The sequence below is a fragment of the Stegodyphus dumicola genome, chromosome 8, assembly GCF_044657685.1.
Source record: "Stegodyphus dumicola isolate Sdum_Otavi_A_Nest chromosome 8, ASM4465768v1".
Classification (NCBI taxonomy): domain Eukaryota; kingdom Metazoa; phylum Arthropoda; class Arachnida; order Araneae; family Eresidae; genus Stegodyphus; species Stegodyphus dumicola.
This window is the reverse complement of record NC_140775.1, coordinates 131,046,453-131,068,276: the sequence shown is the minus strand read 5'-3', so window position 1 is coordinate 131,068,276 and position 21,824 is coordinate 131,046,453. Positions and strand designations below refer to the sequence as shown.

General features: G+C 30.2%; 1 protein-coding gene across 9 annotated transcripts in view; it reads left to right on the top strand.

Annotated features, from left to right (window-relative positions):
• Positions 1-21,824, top strand: part of LOC118194869 (transcription intermediary factor 1-alpha-like) — a 219,359-nt gene that overhangs the window by 88,898 nt on the left and 108,637 nt on the right. For all 9 annotated transcript variants that reach the window (XM_085822432.1, XM_085822433.1, XM_085822434.1 and 6 more), the window contains one exon: positions 2,588-2,838. In XM_085822432.1, the coding sequence (XP_085678558.1) occupies positions 2,588-2,838 (251 nt within the window). The remainder of the gene's footprint in view (positions 1-2,587; positions 2,839-21,824) is intronic.

Below are 21,824 nucleotides of genomic sequence, written 5' to 3'. Positions count from 1 at the left end.
GTAGTATTATTACATATATTTTGTATCAAATATTGTTTGCACATCGTTTGATAAAATGAGTAAAAAAACAATGCTGTCAGTATTTTAGACCAACTTACTGGGATAAATTTCTTTGTCCTTTTTGCAGCATCTATAGATGCGATTTTAAAATGCCTTGTGGTAGGAAAAAAAAAATATTAATGTAAAACATCTGAAATTTAAAAAATAAATAAAAAAGTAAAATAAAAAATAATTAAAAAATATATCAAATATTGAAAATTTGGATAAAAGTCAGAAAGTTGACACCATTTTTTAAAAAAATCTGCTGATTTTCAAATTAGTGTCTTTCAAGCTGAACAGTTATTTATATACTTTTTAACTGAGCATGATGTTGCTTTGATACTGCAGATGATGTTGGTCCATTGTTAAGGAAGTTGTTTTCTGATCTGGTGAGTTGGCAAATTTTTCATCAAAAACACATGATAAATATTTTACAAAAATCAGTCTTGTTGATAGAAGCAGTGGCACTGTAAGTTATATGTTGCAGCTTATTTTAATGAGACCAAAGATGAAATGAAAAAGTACTTTGTTTTGGCTTCCTAATTTAATTATAATAGATTTCATGATTTCAGAAAATACTAGTTGCTTAATATATTTATTATTGCATTCTCAGTTGACTCCAGACTTACCTGCAAACTTACAGGAGGATGTACAGTGTGAATAAATATATTTGAGTGGATTTTTAATTAGTTGTACCCACTCAAAAATTTCCAGCACATGATAAAAATTCCCCTGGTTATGATGTCTATATTTAGTGATGTGTGTATTTGTGAGAAATTTCAAATTTTGCTTTTCCCTACAAGAAGCATACAAAAAGAAAAGGGGAAAAAATTGAGATGAATATCTTGAATATAACCTTGTTGTTTGCTGTCACATCTGTCAAACTAGATGGAGATGCATTAGTGTATGGAAAGCAGGCCCAGTATTCATATAAAATATTATACTCCTGTTCTTTTAAATTTGAAAAAGTTAAATATCCAGCAGGCATATTGTTTAATGTATGCCCATGAAGATGTGTATACAATTTTATTTGAAAAATATTGTGACAACTGAGCTTTGAAAACTCTGAATCACATTAAACTTTGAAGCTATTAATGATTCACATGCATTTATTTCTACCAAAGGAAATAACCTATCATTGGACTTTATTTTAATGAATAATATGGGAATCAATACAATGGCCTGTGTATGAATAAGCTTAATGTTATTTTTAAAGCTTCTGATCTTTTAATATCTTATCTTAAAAACATTTCACGACATAATAAATATCCTTTGCAGTGTTCCTAGCATTAATTAGCTGCTATTAATATTTTTTGAGAAAAAATGATGAGTACTATTTAACTGATATGTATTATTGAAGAAAAACATTGAGTTTATTTTTCTTCATTGCTTATGTTTGTTGGGCACCAATTAAGATTTATTCTCTCAAATGATACTATATTATCAAGAAAAGAAAAAAAAGAGAGGTTGTTATTTCTTTAATGAGAATCACAGTGAATGTACAAATTTGTGGTATTATTACAGTGAAGTACTTAGCATGTTTGGATAGGCAGCAGGAATATTTTGTATGTGCAGTGGAACCTCGAGATATGAGCACCTCTGTATATGAAAAATTCGAGATACGAGGAAAGTATGAGTGAAAAATTCATTTCTAAGTACGAGCATTGACTTGAATAAAGAGCAATGAGTCAGGCGATTCTTTATCCAGCTCAACTCCGGGAATCCCCTTGTCAGATCACTCATTATTCTTTGATCTATATATTTTTGCACTAGTGTGTTCATTGTTTTATAGATTTAACGTGAAAATAATTATTGCACGCTGCTTCCCAAGAAGATTGTTGCCTCAGATAGTGCTACAAAGAAAAAGAAGGGAACCATGGCCGTTAAAATTAAGAAAGAAATCGTAGATAAACATAAGCATGGTGTAAGAGTGACAGAATTGGCGAAGACTTACGACCATTCGACATTAACAATCTGCACTATTCTGAAGAAGAAGGAAGAAATTTAAAAAATGGGGCCAAAGGAGTTACTGTTACTTCAAGCACTGTCCGAAACTCCTAGAAGATATTGAGAAGCTGTTGCTGGTGTGGATTAACAAGAAGCAGTTAAAAGGCAATTCAGTGTTAGAAACTATCATTTGCTAAGAATCTGTACTTGGAACTTCTCTGAAAAACACCAGGTACGTTGACTGAAGATGAGATGGTAATGAGATTTTTGGGGGTTTGGAATGGATTAACTGGATTTCCATTAGTTTTGACGGGAAAGTTTGTTTCTAGATACAAGAAATTCACTATATGAGCTCAATGCTGAAACAAATTAAACTCACCTCGAGGTTCCACTGTATGTGTATGTATGTGCATGTCTGAGTAGAAGGGGTACATGAGGTTTGATCAAAACTCTAGTTTGTACAGAAGCTTTGAATTGTCTTGTTTACATATAATTTTCAAAGTTCGGGTTATTATTCATGAAAATGATATGTAATAATTTTTTATGTAAATTTTTTATAAAATTAAACAATTAAACTATTTATTTATTTATTTTGATATAGAGCAATAGCTCCAAGAAGTGTCAATATGAATCCTATGAATAATCAAGCAAACAATTCAGTGCAACGTATGAACACTAATCAGGCGTCATTGCAGCAACGTACTCCTCAGGTGATTGATTTAGATGGACCACCAAACCAGAAAACACCCACTATGTCTAATACCAATAGACTTTCTCATTTCCCAAATATAGCAGCTACTTTAGCTGCTAATCCTGGACTTCAAATTCAGCCTGCAAATTATAATAATTCAAGTAAGTTTTAGCAAACAGCTGTGCCAGTCTTCAAAGGGCTAAGTGATTACACAATTATTATGATCTTAAAATTCCAAAAATAAAATACATAAGGCTCTTGTAATTTTAACATATTTACTTTGCAGCTGTATCTTTTGAATATTATACATTATTCAAACACAACTTCTAATATAAAGTTGGAAATTGATTTTTACTTTTTTCCCCCCATTTAAAAAAAAAATCTTCATGTAGAATTTTGTTAATCTTTGTTTTGCTGTTTTTTGAAAATTGAGTTAAATCACATTCCTCAAAAGAAAATTTGATATTATAAAAGAACTGTGAAGTAAAGATTTTTATATTTGTAAAATCTAACCAGTATGTATATATTAGTAGTTAGATTAAATATATCTCATTTGAGATTTTTAAAAGACTTGAACAATAGATTGCTTTATTTTGTCTTGCTTCTTTAATACCTAACGCTTAGGGTCTTTTCTAATTTTTGTAGAGCATTTTTTCATCCTTTAAAATTATTGGTTAACAGCATTGCAAAAAAACTATTTAAAGGAGGGGGGAGTACAAGGAAAATATTCTCAAAATTAAAATCTTGAGTATTTATTAGTGATCCTCTGTTTATAGCAATAATTGTATTTACTTGTTTGCATAATTTAGTAATATCTACATTGAATTAAATATGTTTTTTGTATCATGTTTTTTCAAATACCATTTTTTCAGTTACAGTTGGTTTTTTATAGTATAAGCGGTTTTACTCTCTAAATCAAGTTATTTCATAATGGAATCTCTTTTTCTTTCTTTCTTTCTTTTTTTTTTTTTTTTTTTTTTTTTTTTCCCCTTAATCTCTTGCTGGGTTATAAGCAAAACAGTGTATTAGTTTTAACCATGCTGCTTAAAAACATAAGCTTGCTTCTTCTTTTTTTTTTTTTTTCCCATTGTTTTAACATTTACACTTTTTTAGTTCAGTTAAAAATATAGTTAAGGTATTACATTATATCTTAAGGTCTTTAGACTCGGACGAAAGGTTTACTGCAGCAATGAAATTAAAATGTAGTGTTATTAATTTTTTAAATGTTTGGCAGCAGATCCATTGCTATAGGATCAAGTCAAACTAGCTTAATAATTCATATTCATTGTTAATATTGCTGTTTTGCCCCTAAAGCCTAACATTTTTTATTGTTATTTGTGATATTAAGTTGCTTGACTCAGCTTTTTATGCAATAATATTTGCACTGATGATTCTTGTTATGAAAATATTATTTTAAGAAATAATATTAACAAGCTGATGTACTCTTTTTTAAAAATTTATGAAATTATTGATTCTGTTGTAATTGTGTTAAGTAATATTTAACCTAACATTTTGTGTGCTGAAACAGTAAGTACTTGAGTACAGACATGAGAGTCTTGTCATAATGCATTTAATTTTTTTTATTTTTGTGCATTGAGAAGTATATTGTGTCTATTTTATATTAGACAAGTTTTAAAATTTCATAGAAGTTTTATTTAATATTTAGGATAATTTTTCAGAAAGTTGCTGAGGACAAAATATATTGGTTATTGGATCGATACCTGAGCTCTATTCAAAAGATGTGCTGATTAAAAAATTACTTGATATTAGATTCATTCTTGTTTAAAATTCATAGTTTATTTATTCCTTATGATTTTAAACCTTCTTTCACTAAAATTATCTTTTGATGAAGTTTAGTATAATTTATTTTACTATTCATTGGTTTGGATTTCTTTCAGTAGAAAATTGCAAGATTTTGAATTGTGGATGCTAAATCAATATATTCTAACTGTCTTTATGGCAGAAATTGGTGTGGTCCTTTAGTCCTTTGCAACTGTAAATGTCCTCCAGTATTTATGTAATTCTTGCATCCAGTATCTTATATCATTACTTATTAAATGTTTTTTTTTTTTTTTTTTTTTTTTTTTCTGTACGTTTGCCCATGCTATTATTTGTAGATAGTCGTTGTATATTTTGTGTTTACAAAATTGTGTTTTTAATACTGTGGGCATAGATGCCATCCATCTGTGCATTTCCCCCCTTTCCTCCTGATCTTCAGAAAAGGGGGAAAAATTTGCTGTACTTTTTATAATATGGAAATAAAGTTACTTGAAAAAGTGTTTCAAATTTAATTTGAGTGTGAGTTATTCAATGCCTTAATGTAGCTAATTTTACTATTTGGACCTATACCACTTTCTGCCTTAAAGTTAATCAGTCTGCTTTGTTGAAAAAATAATAGAAAAATTTGCTTTTTCTTTTAATAATTTAAAAAATATATGCATTTAAATTTTTTAACAAAGTATTTTATTCAATACTGAAAATTTAGAATATTAATATTCTTATTTGTAAACAATTTTTTTTTAATTTTATGTGCCTTATATATGTATATAATTCATGTGAAAGATTTTAAAATGTAGAGCAGACTGATGCAGAATGGTATTAGGAATAAAATAGAAAATGTAGCTACATATAAACATTACGCAATAGAATTTTGATCAGTCAGTTGCTAAAAGTCAGATCTTTTTTTTTTTTTTTTTTTTTTTTTTTTACTGAAAATTTTTTCCCTTAAACTTTAACATATTAAAGTTCAGCTGTGCACATTAACTACGAAATTTCAATATTACCATTGAATCTTATTTTTGATGCAGATGATAGTACAAACAGTGAATTAGAGGTAGAAGTTTAGCATTATCATATGTTGGTATGAAGAACATATTTTGTTTATTACATTTACTGTATAAAATAGCACTTGTAAAATTTTAGTAAACAGGACAGTGGTATAGATAAAATTTTACTACTTTCCATTAAAACTGCTACATCAAAAACGAATATGTTTAGCATCATCTAGTTTTACAAGTACAATGGAACCTTACTTAACCTTCTAAAACCTGGCATAAATTCTCATTATATTACTTTAATTATATTATGAGGTTATTTCTCATAATATATTTAGAACCATTTTATGTCTTTAGGACGGCACGATCCAAAACTCTTTTTCCCCTTCCTTTACTGTTCCTTAATGATAAAAGTCCTTAGGGTGGTCATTTGTCCCCTCCGTAGATGCAGTAAAATTTACATGGTTGTTGTATGTTGGACAGTAGAATAGGTTACTATAGTTGTGACTTCTTTGAGGTTTATTTTGATTTAGTTTAAACTGAACTGCATTTATTTAAGAACAATGTTTATATAACGTTTATATTTCTGATCAATCTCAGTAATAATTTGTGAATTTTATGTTTTTGTTTCTTCTAGAAATTAGGAAACGAAAACAAAACTTGACAAAATATAAAAAATATGAACTAGCGGGTTATATGCCTGCAGGTCGGAATGCAATATTTAATAATCTATTTTCACTAATAAAATAATAGTAATGAATAATTTAATGAAATAATAATAATGAATTCATAATAATATTCATTACTATTAAATGATTAGAATTTTCTGTTACTGTTAGATTTTGAGATGAACTTATAGTAATAATAAAGCCTGACCAGAGGCGGTTTCTTTCTCAGTGCATATCTGGCCTGCTTGCACCATTTGCAGGGCACTGGAGCAGGCAGGATGCATAATCATTTTAGAATAAGTTCATACAATGTGGGATGTATTTGTTTTTGGGACTCCCACCACATTCATGGGTTATTATTTCTAGGTAAATAATATTCCTATAAATATTTATTTATTTCCACTATTGCAGCAGATCCCAAGTCCTGTGCCCCTTGAAGTTTGTAGATAGTTTCATCAAGCTCCTCCCACACGGAAGAATTCACACTAAATGAACAAATGGATTTGACTGCTATATCTGGGGCAACTGATATTGTATACTTAAAGTTTTCATTATTACTACAACATAATCGTAGTATTCTTGGTATTTTAGATCATCAGTGAAGCCTTTTTTTTTTTTTTCCCTTCAAGCAGGGATTCAAGAAAACTGCTGATGTTGTGCTCGTTGTTAGGGATAAGCCTAAACTGTTCTGACAATCTTTTTAGTATGTCATGAATTAACAACTCTATTTCTTGTAACAACCCCCATGCCTTTATTTCTGTCCTTGTGAGCTTTCATACAATATGGCATAAATCTTACTAAAATTTCTATATTGTAAAGAGAAACGGTTGGTTCTGATGACACTTCTTGTGCTACCTCGTAGAAAACTGTTTCATAGTATTCCAATCTTGATCCTACAAATTAAATAATTCTTGCCTAATATAGCAAGGGAAGAAATTATAGGTTCTCTTCTAAAAAAAAAAAAAAAAACTTTTTAAAATAACATAGGTAGAATTCAACCTAGTAGGTATGTTTTGTTTCAATTTGAGTTTAACTTTCTTTAAATCCTGCAACATTTCCGCACGTTTGCTCTTAAAATGAATGAGCTTTTTTGAAAATACATCACGATCTGCTTAACTACGTCAACAACTTTCTGTGTTGCCAACCCAAAAGCATGTTGCAAAATCAGTTTTAATGAATGTGTAAAGCACTGCAGGTATGGAAACTTTAAAATAGTAACAGCTGATTTCATATTTGAGGCGATTTCAGTGACTCTGTCTGTGATTTTCAAATGTATATCAAATTTTGCTGCAACACTTTTGACTCAACTGGAAATATTTTCATGGTGTGCATTGTAAGCATTTGAATAGATATGATTTTAATTTTGAACTTTCGTCTGTAAATTGCACCGTAAGACTGCCACGCCACATTTTGGATTCCGGTCTGAGAAGCCAAATCGGTTTAATTATATTTATATTATTAAAAATACTAATTATGATTCATAACAATCATTAAAAAAATCTGAAATGTTTCAGATTTTAAATTACATCCAAAAGAGTTTTTTTTTTTTTTTTTTTTTTTTTTTTTTTTTTTTTTTTTACATTTTGTGTGTTACCTTTATTTATTAAATATCATGTTCTTTGTACTTAAACCATAAAATTTAGTTCAATAGCAATGTTACAAAATAATTCTAAATTGAGCATATCTTTAGAATTTCTGATACACAGTTCGACGCGCTGGAGATAAAAAAGGTTATCCCCCTAGAGTGTTGCCATTGTTCGCTTTTAAATCGTTGAGTTTGTTACTCCAAAATTCGTTAAGGTTTTACAAAATATGAAATCAGTAATAAAACAATTCCAAGTTTGGGATTTCAGATGCGCATATTCGCAGTAGGATTACGTCATTCAAAATTGGATGGCTCTAGATACCATTGTTTTATCACAATGCGAGAAATATACATACATTTATGAGATTTTTCATTATTTAATTTGTTTAAATATGGTGCAGGACTCTTAACATTTGGTGGCAACAGTTTGAAAAGTGAACCGACAATTATAGGAGTTCGACGTAAAATGCCAAAACAAAAGTAATAGTCCTTCGGGTCTCAAATCCCTTTGGACTAAAAAATAAAAATCTGAAAGGTTTCAGATTTTAAATTATTTCCAAAGGGGCTTTTTTTAACATTTTGTGTGTTACCTTTATTTATTAAATATCATGTTCTTTGCACTTAACCCATAAAATTCAGTACAATTACGATGTCGCAAAATAATTTTAAAATGAGCATATTTTTAGAATTTCTGATACACAGTTCCACACGCTGGAGATAAAAAGGTACTTTTTTCCCCCCGTAGAGTGTTGCCATTGCTCCCTTTGAAATCCTTAAGTTTGTTAATCAAAAATTCGTTGAAGTTTTACAAAATATGAAATCGTTCATGAAACAAATTCCAAATTTCAAATTTGGTCTTCCACATGCCCATATTTGTAGGAGGATTACATCATTCAAAATTCAATGGCTCTATGTACCGTTGTTTTATCATGATGCGAGAAATATGCATACATTAATGCAGATTTTTCATTATTTAATTTCTTCAAATATAATGCAAGACTAACATTTGGTGGCAACAATTGAAATGTGAAACGTACATAGTGATTCAACGCAAAATCGCAAAACGAAAACAGTAGTTCTTCAGGGAGAAAGCCTCTTTGGACAAAAATTTACAGGATGCTTTTTCTTTTCTTTTTTTTTTTTTTTCTTTTTTGTAGAAAAATGGGTCCTGTGAATGATCTTGTATGGCTTTTGTTAGACAAAGCTCTTAGCAGAAGCACACTACAAGTTGATTCGTACACACATGCTGCGACTTGTCCCCTCGATAGAGCTAAAACAAGCGGTAAGTGAGTAAGTAACTCGTAGCGGCACAAAAGTGGCAAGTCAAGAAACTGCGAGATAACTCGTATTGGGCGTCCTGAAGAAGAGTGCTAATACGAGTTATCTCATGTTGGGCAGTCAACGTGTTAATGTACGTAGCGTATTCGTTTCCGAATACGCTACGTACGTTTCATTCTAGCGCCGTCGCAGCGCTGTGGTAGGCGTCCCGCACATGCGCACTAGTCTTTCTTGTTTACTGACTTTCAATTGTTGCCATTTTGGTTGCTCTATGTTGTGTTTTCAGTTTGTTGTGCACATTCAAAATGTTTAAGACAATTAGTTCTCCAGCTGACTGAGAGATTTGTGCCGTGATTAAATTTTTGAACATGAGGAATGTTAAACTGGCCGAAATTTATTGTCAAGTGACAAAAGTTTACGGTGAATACGCGATAAGTGATGGAAGAAAGTGGGTAAGAATGTTTAATGCAGGTCGAACAAATGTCTACGCCGAGGCTCGGAGTGGTCGGCCTTCTATTGTCACCGATGATTTGGTAAGGAAAGTTGATGAAGCAATTCATGAGAACAGATGCTTCACAATGACAACTCTTTCAGAGGCATTTCCACAAATTTCACGTTCTGTTTTGTTCGAAATTGTGTCTGACTGCTTGAATTATTGCAAACTGTGTTCCCGACGGGTTCCAAAAATGCTCACTGATGTTCACAAAACAAAGCGACCTTGGTAGTTCCCTGACATTTCTCACGCGGTACAGTGATCAGGGAGAAAAATTTTTTAACCAAATTGTGACAGGTGATGAAACTTGGGTGTGTCATTTCACACCAGAATCGAAACAACAATCGATGGAGTGGAGACACACTCATTCTCCGAAAAAACAAAAGTTCAAAGTGACAATGTCATCACAAAAAATCATGTGCACTGTCTTCTGGGATAGGAAAGGCATTTTGCTTACTGAATTTCTTCCCAGAGGTGAAACCATTAATGCGGCACGATATTGTGAGACTTTAACAAAACTAAGGCATGCCATTCAAAACAAATGAAGAGGAATGCTCAGTAAAGGAATTGTGTTGCTCCATGACAATGCTCGGCCCCGTACTGCTGGTGTCACTCAGTCGTTAATTCGACAGTTAAGACATGTATTTTCATGTAAAAATAAAATTGGATTCGAAAAATTTGTTTTATTATTATTATTTTTTTTTTTTTTTTCAAAACGGTACTTCGTTTCCGAATACGCCTCGTAATTGGCTTTCTTACATTAATGAATTTACTTATAGATTATTGTAAAGTGGCAGGGAGAAAAGATGGATCTAGATCCAAAATCAGAGTCAGATCTTGCATGGTGGTCTTCAGCCAAGTTGGATGTTTAAGGAATACTTGAGATTGATGAGAAAAGATTTCCACAACTTCTGTTGTGGTTTCATTGCCATTTGATGGCGGTCTTCGGTGTTTTCTTAATCATGATCGTACAAATGGCACTATCAGGTATTTTCTCTTTAAATGTCTTTATAGATTCAAGGCAGAACCCAAAGACCAGGAAATTGTCTGCTGACAATACTGTCATTCTTTTTTGTATCTAATTTGAAAAATGATACCAAATATTGCTCGAAGTTCTTTTATGCGGTAGGGTCGACATTTTGTTCCGCAAACTTGAAAAAATACATTAGATGGAAAAGTTTATGTTCATATATTGGGTGGGCCAAATAAGACCTACCAATGTTAAACAAATAACTTTTTTATTTTTTGATATAGTTATTTATTTATTTATTTATTTATTATTTTTTTTTTTTTTTTTTTTTTTTTTTTTTTTTTTTTTCTTTTCTTTTCTTTTTGTAGGTTATAATTGAATTCTTGGAAATTTATTATGGAACCATACGGTGCAAAACAACTTGTTAAAATTATTGAGTTTTTCTATTCTTGTCAGTGATTAATTGTTATAATGCAGGGTAAATATCGGCAAAATTTTAATTCAAGTATACTGTTTGGTGCGGTGTTATCAGCCCATATTTCTTCGAGAATGAGGATGGAACGTCAGAAACTATTTCCGGAGTTTCTTAGAGAACCATGATTGGAAACTTTTTGTGGCCAATAATGGAGCAGAATCCTTTTTGTTTTTTATGGGGATATTTAAAAGACAAAGTGTATGTTAATAAACCAGAGACTATTAGACAGCTGAAGCAGAATATTCGAGATGAAATACTGAGCCTTCAACCAGAAACATTATGTGGTGTAATGGAAAACGCGTTAAAAAGAACCAATCTCTGTATCGAGAAAAATGGTGGGCATTTGTCTGATGTCATATTTCATGCATAATTTCCATATAAAATATATTTAATGTATAAAAAATTAATCAAAATAAATGATTATTATAAGAGTTATCAGTGTTTAACATTAGTAGGTCTTTTTGGACCCACCCTGTAGTACAGAGGGTGTTTACACATTTTTGTAAAGATTTATGTATAAGCAAACCTTAGAATTTTATTTTCTAATATGTTCAGGCTGATAGCCCTTTTGTTGAACTATCATATTGTATCTTGATTTCCAAGATAAAAGTTCTTAAAACATCAAGGTTGATTTTATTCCACTCCTCTTTCACAATATTCTGCAGTCCATCTAATGTTTTGCGATGTCGCTTATAAAGAGCTTGTTTTAAAAGTCCAAATACCAGTCCTTAGGGACACATCAGGGGACTTGGGTGAGATGCAGTTAAACAGAATAGCTTCAATTCTGGTTTCATTTCTAATTTTTTTCAAAAAAGAGAGCAGTAGATTTAGAGATATAGCTGGGAGCCTTATCCTGATGAAACTTAATACAGTGGAGATTGTTTGGATAAAGAGATGGAATTTCTTCTTTAAAAATAGGTGTTAAAACATATTTCTGATAGTAATCCGAATTAATTTTGACATTTTTTCCCTACTTTCCTTATTTTAAGTTTTCCGTTGTAAGAAAATACAGTAATAACCATAAAACCTTTAGAAAAACTTTCTCTGAACCTACATATTAAGTCTTTTTCGATAGTAAATCAATCTTTTTCTATTGCAGTCAGATAAGTATATCCAAGCCTTATCAATTGTAACTATATATTCCAATTTTTCACCTACCAAATAATTTTCATACAGCAATCTGCACATAGTCTTACGCTGAGAAATGTGTTTCGACATTAGGCGATGAACATCTTTTTTTGTTTTGATTAGCTTTAAATTAGATTTTATAATTTTGCTCACATTTTCTACAGAGATATTTACAGATTTTGCAATAGCTCTTTGGGGACTTTTAAATGAGATGTGACTTTAGATTTAATAAGAGCTGTATATACCTTTGTTGGGTATGCATTTTTGTCTTTTTCCCATTCAGACATGAGTTTCTTTCCTTTCATAATAATTATGTCACTTATTTTACGTGTAGAAACATTAAAACCATGCTTTCCACATCTTTTTTTAATATTTGAATAGGAGTAGTTCTTTTCAGACAGCGCAAAAATATAACTTCTGATCCATTGTTTATTTTTTAGCAACATTTTAAAGAAAAGAATATTTTTAATGCTGCAGACGATAATTAAACCTTATTCCAATTTGATGCCAGTGATGTTTGTATTTTAAAATTAATATTTAAATTCATGGAGAAAAACAGCTCTCGACTGCAAAACATTATTAAAATAAGTAAATAAATAAAAACATAATTTATTATGATTCATAAATACATAGCTATACTAAGACACAGCATTCAATGAATCGAACCAAAACTCAACAGAAGAGGTTCGAGAAAGTGAAAAGAGCCAATAATTAAGACTTCACTGAAGCCTGATCTGCAGGTAGAGAAAAAGCACTAGAGTGAAGTACCTATAGTCTACGTACTTTAAGCAGGTCCTTGCAGTGCCGGATTGGGGGGGGGGAGGACTCAATCCATTTACAAAAAGAGATGGTCAGTTTTGCTGAAATACGTTGGTTTATTTAATGTCTTGTTTTTTAAAACTAAATGAACACAAGCAAACTAAAAGCATACATAACACATGCACACCTAGAAAATAAAGGTCAGAGCCATTTCCAGTACATAATAAAGAAAAGAATGTTAGTGTTTCCATAAGAGGAATAAAATTTTTTGGCACGATTCCCAACAAGAGCTCATGAATTGTTAAAGAACTGCCATTTTGTTTTTGCTGGATTATTGATCATTCGCACAATAAAGTGAATCAGTTACGAAACGGATTATCCAACTCTAATCTGGGGACAAGTGTTATCCTGGTGGAAAATGCCCCTTGAAACATTGTTCAAAAATGGCAGCACAAATGGCATAATTACCAGCTTGACTTACAAATTTACTGCTAAGATGATTTAAGATGTGTGCTCCTGCTGTCATAGAAAAATGCTTCCCAGACCCTAAATTCTGGTGTAAGTCCAATGTCTGTATGCCATTGACAGTTTGGTTTCTAGCACTGATCTACCTCTTCCTAACTAATGCATGGCCATCACTAGCATCAAGTAGAAATAGCTCTCATCTGAGAACATGGCAGATCTCTACTCCGTTCTCTAGTGAGCTGAAGGTTGACACTACTAAAGTCACAGATGACGGTGATTTGGAATTAGTGGTATGGCCACTACAGGGGTCTGGCTGTGAGCCATCCCTCAAGTTATTGATTTGTTATTCATTGTGTCACTCTGGTGCCAAGAAAAGCTTGAATATCTACTGCAGATGCAATGAAGTATGCCACAGACATGCAGCAAATTTCAACAGTCTTCCTATTTAATTAGTGGTATGTGTGCACCCGGATCTCAGCTTTCTTATCTCAGCTTACAGTACCTTCCTGTGACTACAGCTGCCAACATGCATGCACAGTGGATACATCGTAGCCAAGGCTTTCTGCAATATTGCAAAAAGAAATTCACCTTCTTATAACCCTGTTACATGGTTTCGTTCAAGCTCAGTAAACTGCTGACATTACCTTAGTCATTTCCTTGGATTCTTGATCTAATCCAGCTCATAGCACCCAATCCAGAAGATAAACAAAGCACATGAAATTTGCCTATCATATTTAAGGGAAATGTGATTTGCATATTCATAATGACACTACCATCACACTTATTCTTTTGGCATGAAATCTGAACATACTTCATCTGTCAGTTGTGCAAACGCATTTGTACTTAAATCAAGAAGAGCATTATATAATCCTTCAAAGTAATGCAGCATTTTCTAAACATATACAATTCATCCTTTGCCCAGAACATTCTTGTATGTATAAGCTTTTGTTGTTGTTGTTCCTGGCTAACAATTTCATTTTTTTTTTCAATGTTTTCGTCACTATGAGAAACTGTAGATGTACCACTTCAAGTAGTGTTTTTTGGTGGAAACCCATTCATCCTGAAAATCTTTAAACCATTCATAAACACACTTTAAGCATACTGCTTCATCTCCATAATTGTATTTTATCATGTTATTATTTTATCATCTTTTGCATATATTTACCTGGCTTAAAAGATAACTTTAATTTTGTCCACTTTTTCATTTTATAGACAGAACATTTGGAGGAATTCTTAGTGTAATAAATTTTCTGCCCAAATTTTACCTTCGTTTGACTTAAGTAAATAAACTGCTTTGGTTTATCATTAACTGACTTCAGATGTTTAATATCTATTTTATCTCAGCAGTGATATATTATTATTAGTATACCAATACCAGAAAAAATATTTAATATTGTACTAAGCATTTAAAAATTATTGCCAGACATTTTCAAAATAGATTAATGTGTTAGTTTTCTAACTTCTTCATTCCTTCTGAAGACACTGTTTTGTCAACCCAGATCCATATTATGTGTATAAGCATTATCTTCCTGGCAAGTCCAGCCATTGCCACATTTGTTTCATCCACACATTTTTTAATATGTCATGGTAGAACTCTTGTTTTGTATTTATTTCAATCCATGCACATTTCTATAGGGTCTTTAAATTTTTTCTACACTTCATTTTCAATTATTTGGTATATTATGCATTGCACCAACAGGTCTGTTAGTTATTTAAATATTTCCATGTAAGGTTTCTTTTCATAAAAATTTAAGTGGAATTTTCTTACCTTATTCTTTTTTAATACTTAACACCACACATATTTAATAGGTAAAAAATGATCTTGCCAATCACTTATTTCTCTGCTGTGAATTAAAATGAAACCAAAAATAGGCATTTGGTATTGTTTGTGAGCTTTTCGACTTATATATGTAATTTATTTTACAAAAGAAATATTGATCATATTATCTCCTAATATAAATTTAATAGAATGTATCAAAAAGAGGGAACCCATATGTAGGAAGTTTAATTTTGAAAATTGTGTTTTAAAGGAACTTGAATGTAAATCATGGAAAAAAAAAAACTTTTTATGGGAACTTAATTTAAATCATGAATAGCAAAATTTCAAACTTTGAAAAAGAAATTAAAAAGCAAGTAATTATTGCTATTGATCGGAAATTCGTTAACTTGCCAAAATTGTAGTTCCTTGAAGTGATGGAATTTATAGCCAAAGTAGAGTGTCAAAGAACTCATTCTGAATGAAGCATTTTTGCTAATACTAGATTCTTTAGAAATTTTGAGTGAAAAGCCAATTTATGTAGTAAAATTTACATGATACTTGAGTAAATGTCCCCCAACACCTTCGCTTTTATGCATGTTAATTCAAGACTATTTTTATAAAAATAAACATAATAAACAGTAGTAATCTTAATTGGAAGTATGAAATAGAACTTGAAGTAATTGAAATAAACACGAAAAAAGTAAGAAACATAAGTATGCTAGCTTTGCATAAACAAACCAAATAAAAGTTGAAAAATTAAAATATATATAATAAGAAATAATGAAATGTATATGAATATATAAAAGGCCAGAAAATGCATTAATCAATTTACGTTCTTTCTAGTGGGATGTCAGTAAAGTGTTTTGGTCTGTGTCTTACTCAGAAGGGATGCGTGTCCGAAATTCCATTATTGGCAGTGGGGGGGATACTTTGAATTATTACAAATAATTCAAAGTGGATACTTTGAATTATCTCATTATTATTACAGTGGGGATACTTTGAATTATCTCAAAAGTTTCACCGAGGGTGAAACTTTTGAGAAGCTATTTTTGGCACATGGGAGGGACTAGGAATGTTTGAGGGAGGTTTGTTGTGGAGTTCTTATGCAAGTGAAAGCGTCTGTTAAAATTCTGAATATACTAACTAGTGAATGGAAATTAATTAATTTTTGGCTAACTATCGTGTCGAAACAAGGAAGAAAAGGAGAAAGATAATAAATCGATTAGGTATTAGATTATTTTTGAGAATTTTTAGTACATTGTATTTGATTTAAGATAGTATTACTAATAACGTTTTTTGAGATGTTGGAAGTCCAGTTTATTAATTTGTTAGTATTGGAATTGAAATTTCTTATTTTGTCAAACAGTAAAATTTTTTTGTTGTATTTGAAGATCAAGATAATCGATGTTATTTTGCGAATAATTAGTTTTATTAAGTGTAAGACATTCTGGATAAATCTCAAAGTATTCAGTATTATTAAAATTATTAAATGTAATATCTGTATGTCTAGCAAACAGTAAGATGATGTATATATCTAGCATATAATAACAGTGGCGTAGCGAGGGGGTATGACGCCCCAGGCGCCGCTCGGAGATGGGCGCCAAATGGCCTCCAAACAAAATTTTCATCATATCACTGTTTTTTTTTTTTTTTTTTTCCCCAGGGAAGGGGGGGGGCGCTAAAAAGGTATTTTGCCCCGGGCGCCAGTTATGCTCGCTACTCCACTGTAAGATAATCTATATATCTAAGATCTTATTATTAGATATAATCTATATGTCTAATAAAAAGGTCATCTATATATCTAGCATATTAGAAAACAATACAGAAACATCTATAATTAATAGATTCATAAAAAACTTTCATAAAACTTTTCATAAAAAACTAAAAATCTCTTTAAATCCAAAATACAACAGATTTACTAAACTATATGCACTTCCCAAATTCCATAAAACACCATTAAAATTCAGATTATAGCAAATTTAACTAATAACTACAAGAAAAATATAGACTATTTTTTTGCAATTCAGCTTAAAAGAATTCGTAAAATTATTTTCAATGGATGTAACACTAATCATAACTATTGCTGGATCATCCATAATAACACTCCTGTCATTAATGCCATTCAAACAATTGGCATACAAAACATTAACTGCTATGACTTTGAAAACTTATATACCTCACTTCCTTTAGAAGAAATCTATACTAGTCTACTAGATCTGCCTAAACTCTTCCCTGCTATGCTCATGATTATGAGCTTTAGTAAATGGAAAACCTACCTAAAATGCACCATTTTGCAAAACTACATTAAATTTAAAAATCAACTTTTTAAACAAGTCAGAGGACTTCCAATGGGTGCACATTCCAGTACTTCCATCTGTAATCTCTTTTTATTTATCAAAGAATTTACCATCCAAAAAAATTTACAACACCAAGAATTAGATAACTACAAGCACACTTACAGATATATAGATGATCTTATTACATTTAATAATTTTAATAAGATTGAACACTCCAAGATTTATCCAGAATGCCTTACACTTAATAAAACTAATCATTCACAAAATAACATCTACTATCTTGATCTTCAAATAATTAACTACAAAAAAATTTTACTGTTTGACAAAACAAGAAACTTCAATTTCAATACCAAGAAATTAATAAATTGGACCTCCAACATCACCCAAAAAATTATTAGTAATACTATCTTAAATCCAATACAACGTATTAAAAATATTTGCACAGATACGATAGATTTACAACGCGGAATTTTGCTCCTTATTAAAATTCTCAAAAATAATCTAATACCTAATCAATTTATTAACCTTTGTCTTAAAAGGGCAGGCATTAAATACTCGCTCTAAATCATTTAACTGATAGAGATATAATAATTTGTTCCTAAACCCGAGAAGGCAGTATAAGTTGGATAACTATTAGTTGAAGGATTTTTACATAGTGTACTTACAAAATTGTATATAATGTAAAAAGTAATTGTTTTCAGATTTTTCTTATGCTGTTACTAAAAAAAAAAAAAAAATGAGCCTATTTCATATAGTTCGTCAAATAGCCCGTTAACAGTGAAAATTACTTTTTTTTCTTTCTTCTTTTCTTCCTCGTTCCGACACGACAGTTAGCCAGAAATTAATTAATTTCCATTCACTAGTTAGTATATTCAGAATTTTAACAGACGCTTTCACTCACATAAGAGCTCCACAACAAACCTCCCTCAAACATTCCAAGTCCCTTCCACGTACCAAAAATAGCTTCTCAAAAGTTTCACCGCCTGTAATAATTCAAAATATCCCCACTGCCAATAATAGAATTTCGGACACTCACCCCTTCTGAGTAATATGCTCAATAATAACAGAACAAAACACTTTACCGACATCCCACTAGAAAGAACGTAAGTAAATTAATGCATTTTCTGGCCTTTTATATTTCCATATACATGTTACATTTCATTATTTCTTATTATATATATATTTTAATTTTTCAACTTTTATTTGATTTGTTTTTGCAAAGATAGCATAGTTATGTTTCTTACTTTTCTCATGTTTATTTCAATTACTTTGAGTTCTATTTCATAATTCCAGTTAAGATTACTATTGTTTATTATGTTTATTTTTATAAAAATAGTCTTGAATTAACATGCATAAAAGCGAAGGTTTCGAGAGACATTTACTCAAGTATCTTGTAAATTTTACTACATAAATTGGCTTTTCACTCAAAATTTCTAAAGAATCTAGTATTAGCGAAAATGCTTCATTCAGAATGAGTTCTTTGACATTCTACTTTGTCTATAAATCCCATCACTTCATGGAACTACAGTTTTGGCCTAACATAATTTGCCAGTTTGGCATCATTCTTACTTGAGTAAAAGATGAAACACCTTCGCATCTATTAATTATTGTTCATTGAACGGGAGTTGGTTTGTTCCCCTTGAAAAGTCAACTAATTTCTGATCAATAGTGATAATTACTTGTTTTTTAATTTTTAATTTCTTTTTCAAAGTTTGAAATTTTGCTATTCATGGTTTAAATTCAAGTTCACTTTAAAAGTTTTTTTCATGATTTATATTCAAGTTCCTTTAAAACACAATTTTCGAAATTAAACTTCCTACATATGGGTTCCCTCCTTTTGATACATTCTACTAAATTTATATTAGGAGATAATATAATCAATATTTCTTTAGTAAATAAATTATTATTATCTTACTTTGAAGCTATTGTGCAAGTTTTTCTAATACTTGCACAATAGCTTCAAATTTATTGAATTTTAGATCATTCAATAATTTCTTTTACAGTTATATTGCATTTTGATGATTACTTTCAACTGATATCAACTGTTTAGGGAAAAAATAAAATATTACTGTTATCTATATGGAAGAGAAACATGTAATGCAAAATCTAACGCAGGCCATCCAGATTAATGGCATGAATTTGTATGTAAAATCTAAGCCAATCTGACTTTATTTTTACCTAACTTTGCATCATATTGCGATATTTATAATTTCCTTGCAGGTTATAAATGCTATTCAGTCATGCATTGTTAAGCAGTGCTGTCATTCTACAGTTTGCCTGTTTAAGGCAGTATTATGTTGATTTGTTGAAATTAAAGGAAACAGTTTTAATGAAGCAAGTATGCTGCTTTTTAAATGTTAGTTTTATTTTGCAAATTAAAGATACTTCACTGTGTAATTCATTTGTACATTCGTAAATCAACCAGTACTCAGTTTCTGGAAAAAAAGAAAAAAAAAATGTAAAATCCTTTTCTTAGGCGAAATTCAGATGTGATTCAAAGGCACATTTCCTGTTTTGTATCTCAATGGAAAGATGTCCATAGCACCTTTAAAAATTAGAATGAAATTTTATTTCTTATTTTTATTTATTTATTAGTTTTAGTTTTGAAGAATACCTGAATTAAAGTTCTTGTTGCTATGCACATGTATAACTTCCTGTGACAAAAGTGAATTTTGTTGAGTGATTAACAAAGCAAACTAAGAATGAGATGCAGTTATAATTACATAGCCAAATTGTAGTTGATTATATAAATGTCCAAAATCGACAATGTTACCTTAAATTTCTCTTTTGAGTATTATAAATTTAAATTATTATTACTTTTAATTTAATTAATTATTATTAATTTTAATTTAAAGTTTAATTATAGAAACATATTTGAATATGAAATTAAATCTTGAGTCATTAAATATGGAATTGTTTCAAAATTTAGATCCAGTTGCTGTACAAACAGTATTACATTGAGAATATTGAGCTATAAATTTCCTTTTTGAATTTTGAAATTGCTTATACTATCAGCAGTATTTTGTTTTAAAAAATGTAAAATTTAGAAACTGCATTAACTATGAAGCTATAAATAAATAAATGTAAATATTTTAAATATACATTGAATTGGAGGAAGGTGTACCAGTGCAGTCGTTAAACATCTTCTTTTTCATTTTGAAATAAAATATTAAAAGCAGAATTAAATAATATGATATGTGTTGGAGAACATGGAAATGTAGAAAAGCATTAACAGTGGCACACTTACATTGCTACAAATCCATATTAATAGAATATTTCTGCACACCTCATTAAAAATAAATTTTTTTACGCTTTTTCCAAAGTCTGTTCTTTTCCATCTCTGAAGTCAAGTCAATGCATTTGATGCTGATAGTCACAAATCTAGTTACAAATAAATGCTTGATATTTCCAACTTCTTTGTTAATTTAGGAATATGAATTAATTCAATGAATTCCTTTTTGGCTTTTCAAGTTTGATCTTTAAGTCTGTCAAAACTAAGATTTAATAAATTTGCTAACAAGCAGAATTGTCTTTGAACTATGGAAAGCCTGTATCTTAATCATAAGTTCCTTCAGTTTTGGTTTATCAGAGTGGAGTATTTGCATTCGCTTGAAGATGATTGGTAACTATTCATTTTAGGTTTAATGCAATAAATTGTTTTTATTAATTCAACTAGACTACCTTTATATTACTGAATAAATGAAAAAATAGAATTGTCATGTTTTTACTATTAGAGGAGGACGTATATTGACTGAGAGCAGCAACATTGAGTTTTTCAGATTTTGTTAGCTGATATTCATTTCAGTTCAACACTTTTTAGGGCCTGTTTGGTTCTAGGACTTGTTTGATGAGCATAAAATTGTCTTAAGGTTCAGCTATACACAATAGCCACAGAATTCATTATATGGCCTATATTTTTGCTGTTACTTGTTACTTTCAATCATTGGCCATGGATTTGCTTAATACTTTTAATTAAATGTTACAAAGAGGAACCACAACTTTTCTTGTTTTTGCCTTTTTAAATTTAAATGTTAGCTTTGTAAAAATTGCAAAACCTCTTTTTTTAGAGTTACTTAATCTGTATCTTTCTTTATATTTTAGTAAAAATTTATACTTGTTATAAAACGTAGAATACAAGTTTGAAGCCCGTATCACTAAAATTAATCAATGTTTAATTTCAAAATCTGGCGGTTTTTTTTTTTTTTTTTTTTTTTTTTTTTTCTTGTCTTGAGAAGCCCATTAAAAAGTAAATTATAACAATTTGAGATTGATTTTTCTTCTTTAATGCAGTTCAACATTCTTTTATGATTCACTAGTATATGAAATTATTTAATTTATAATTTTGATATATAAGATATGTTGAAAGAATTCTTTGCAAGTAATTTCTAAGTTAACAAATGCTAAAAATGTGTCATTAATATTCTCATGAAGTTTTATTGATTCAGAATTATAATCTAATAACCATACATAAAATTCGCGAAACTAGAAATATTTAA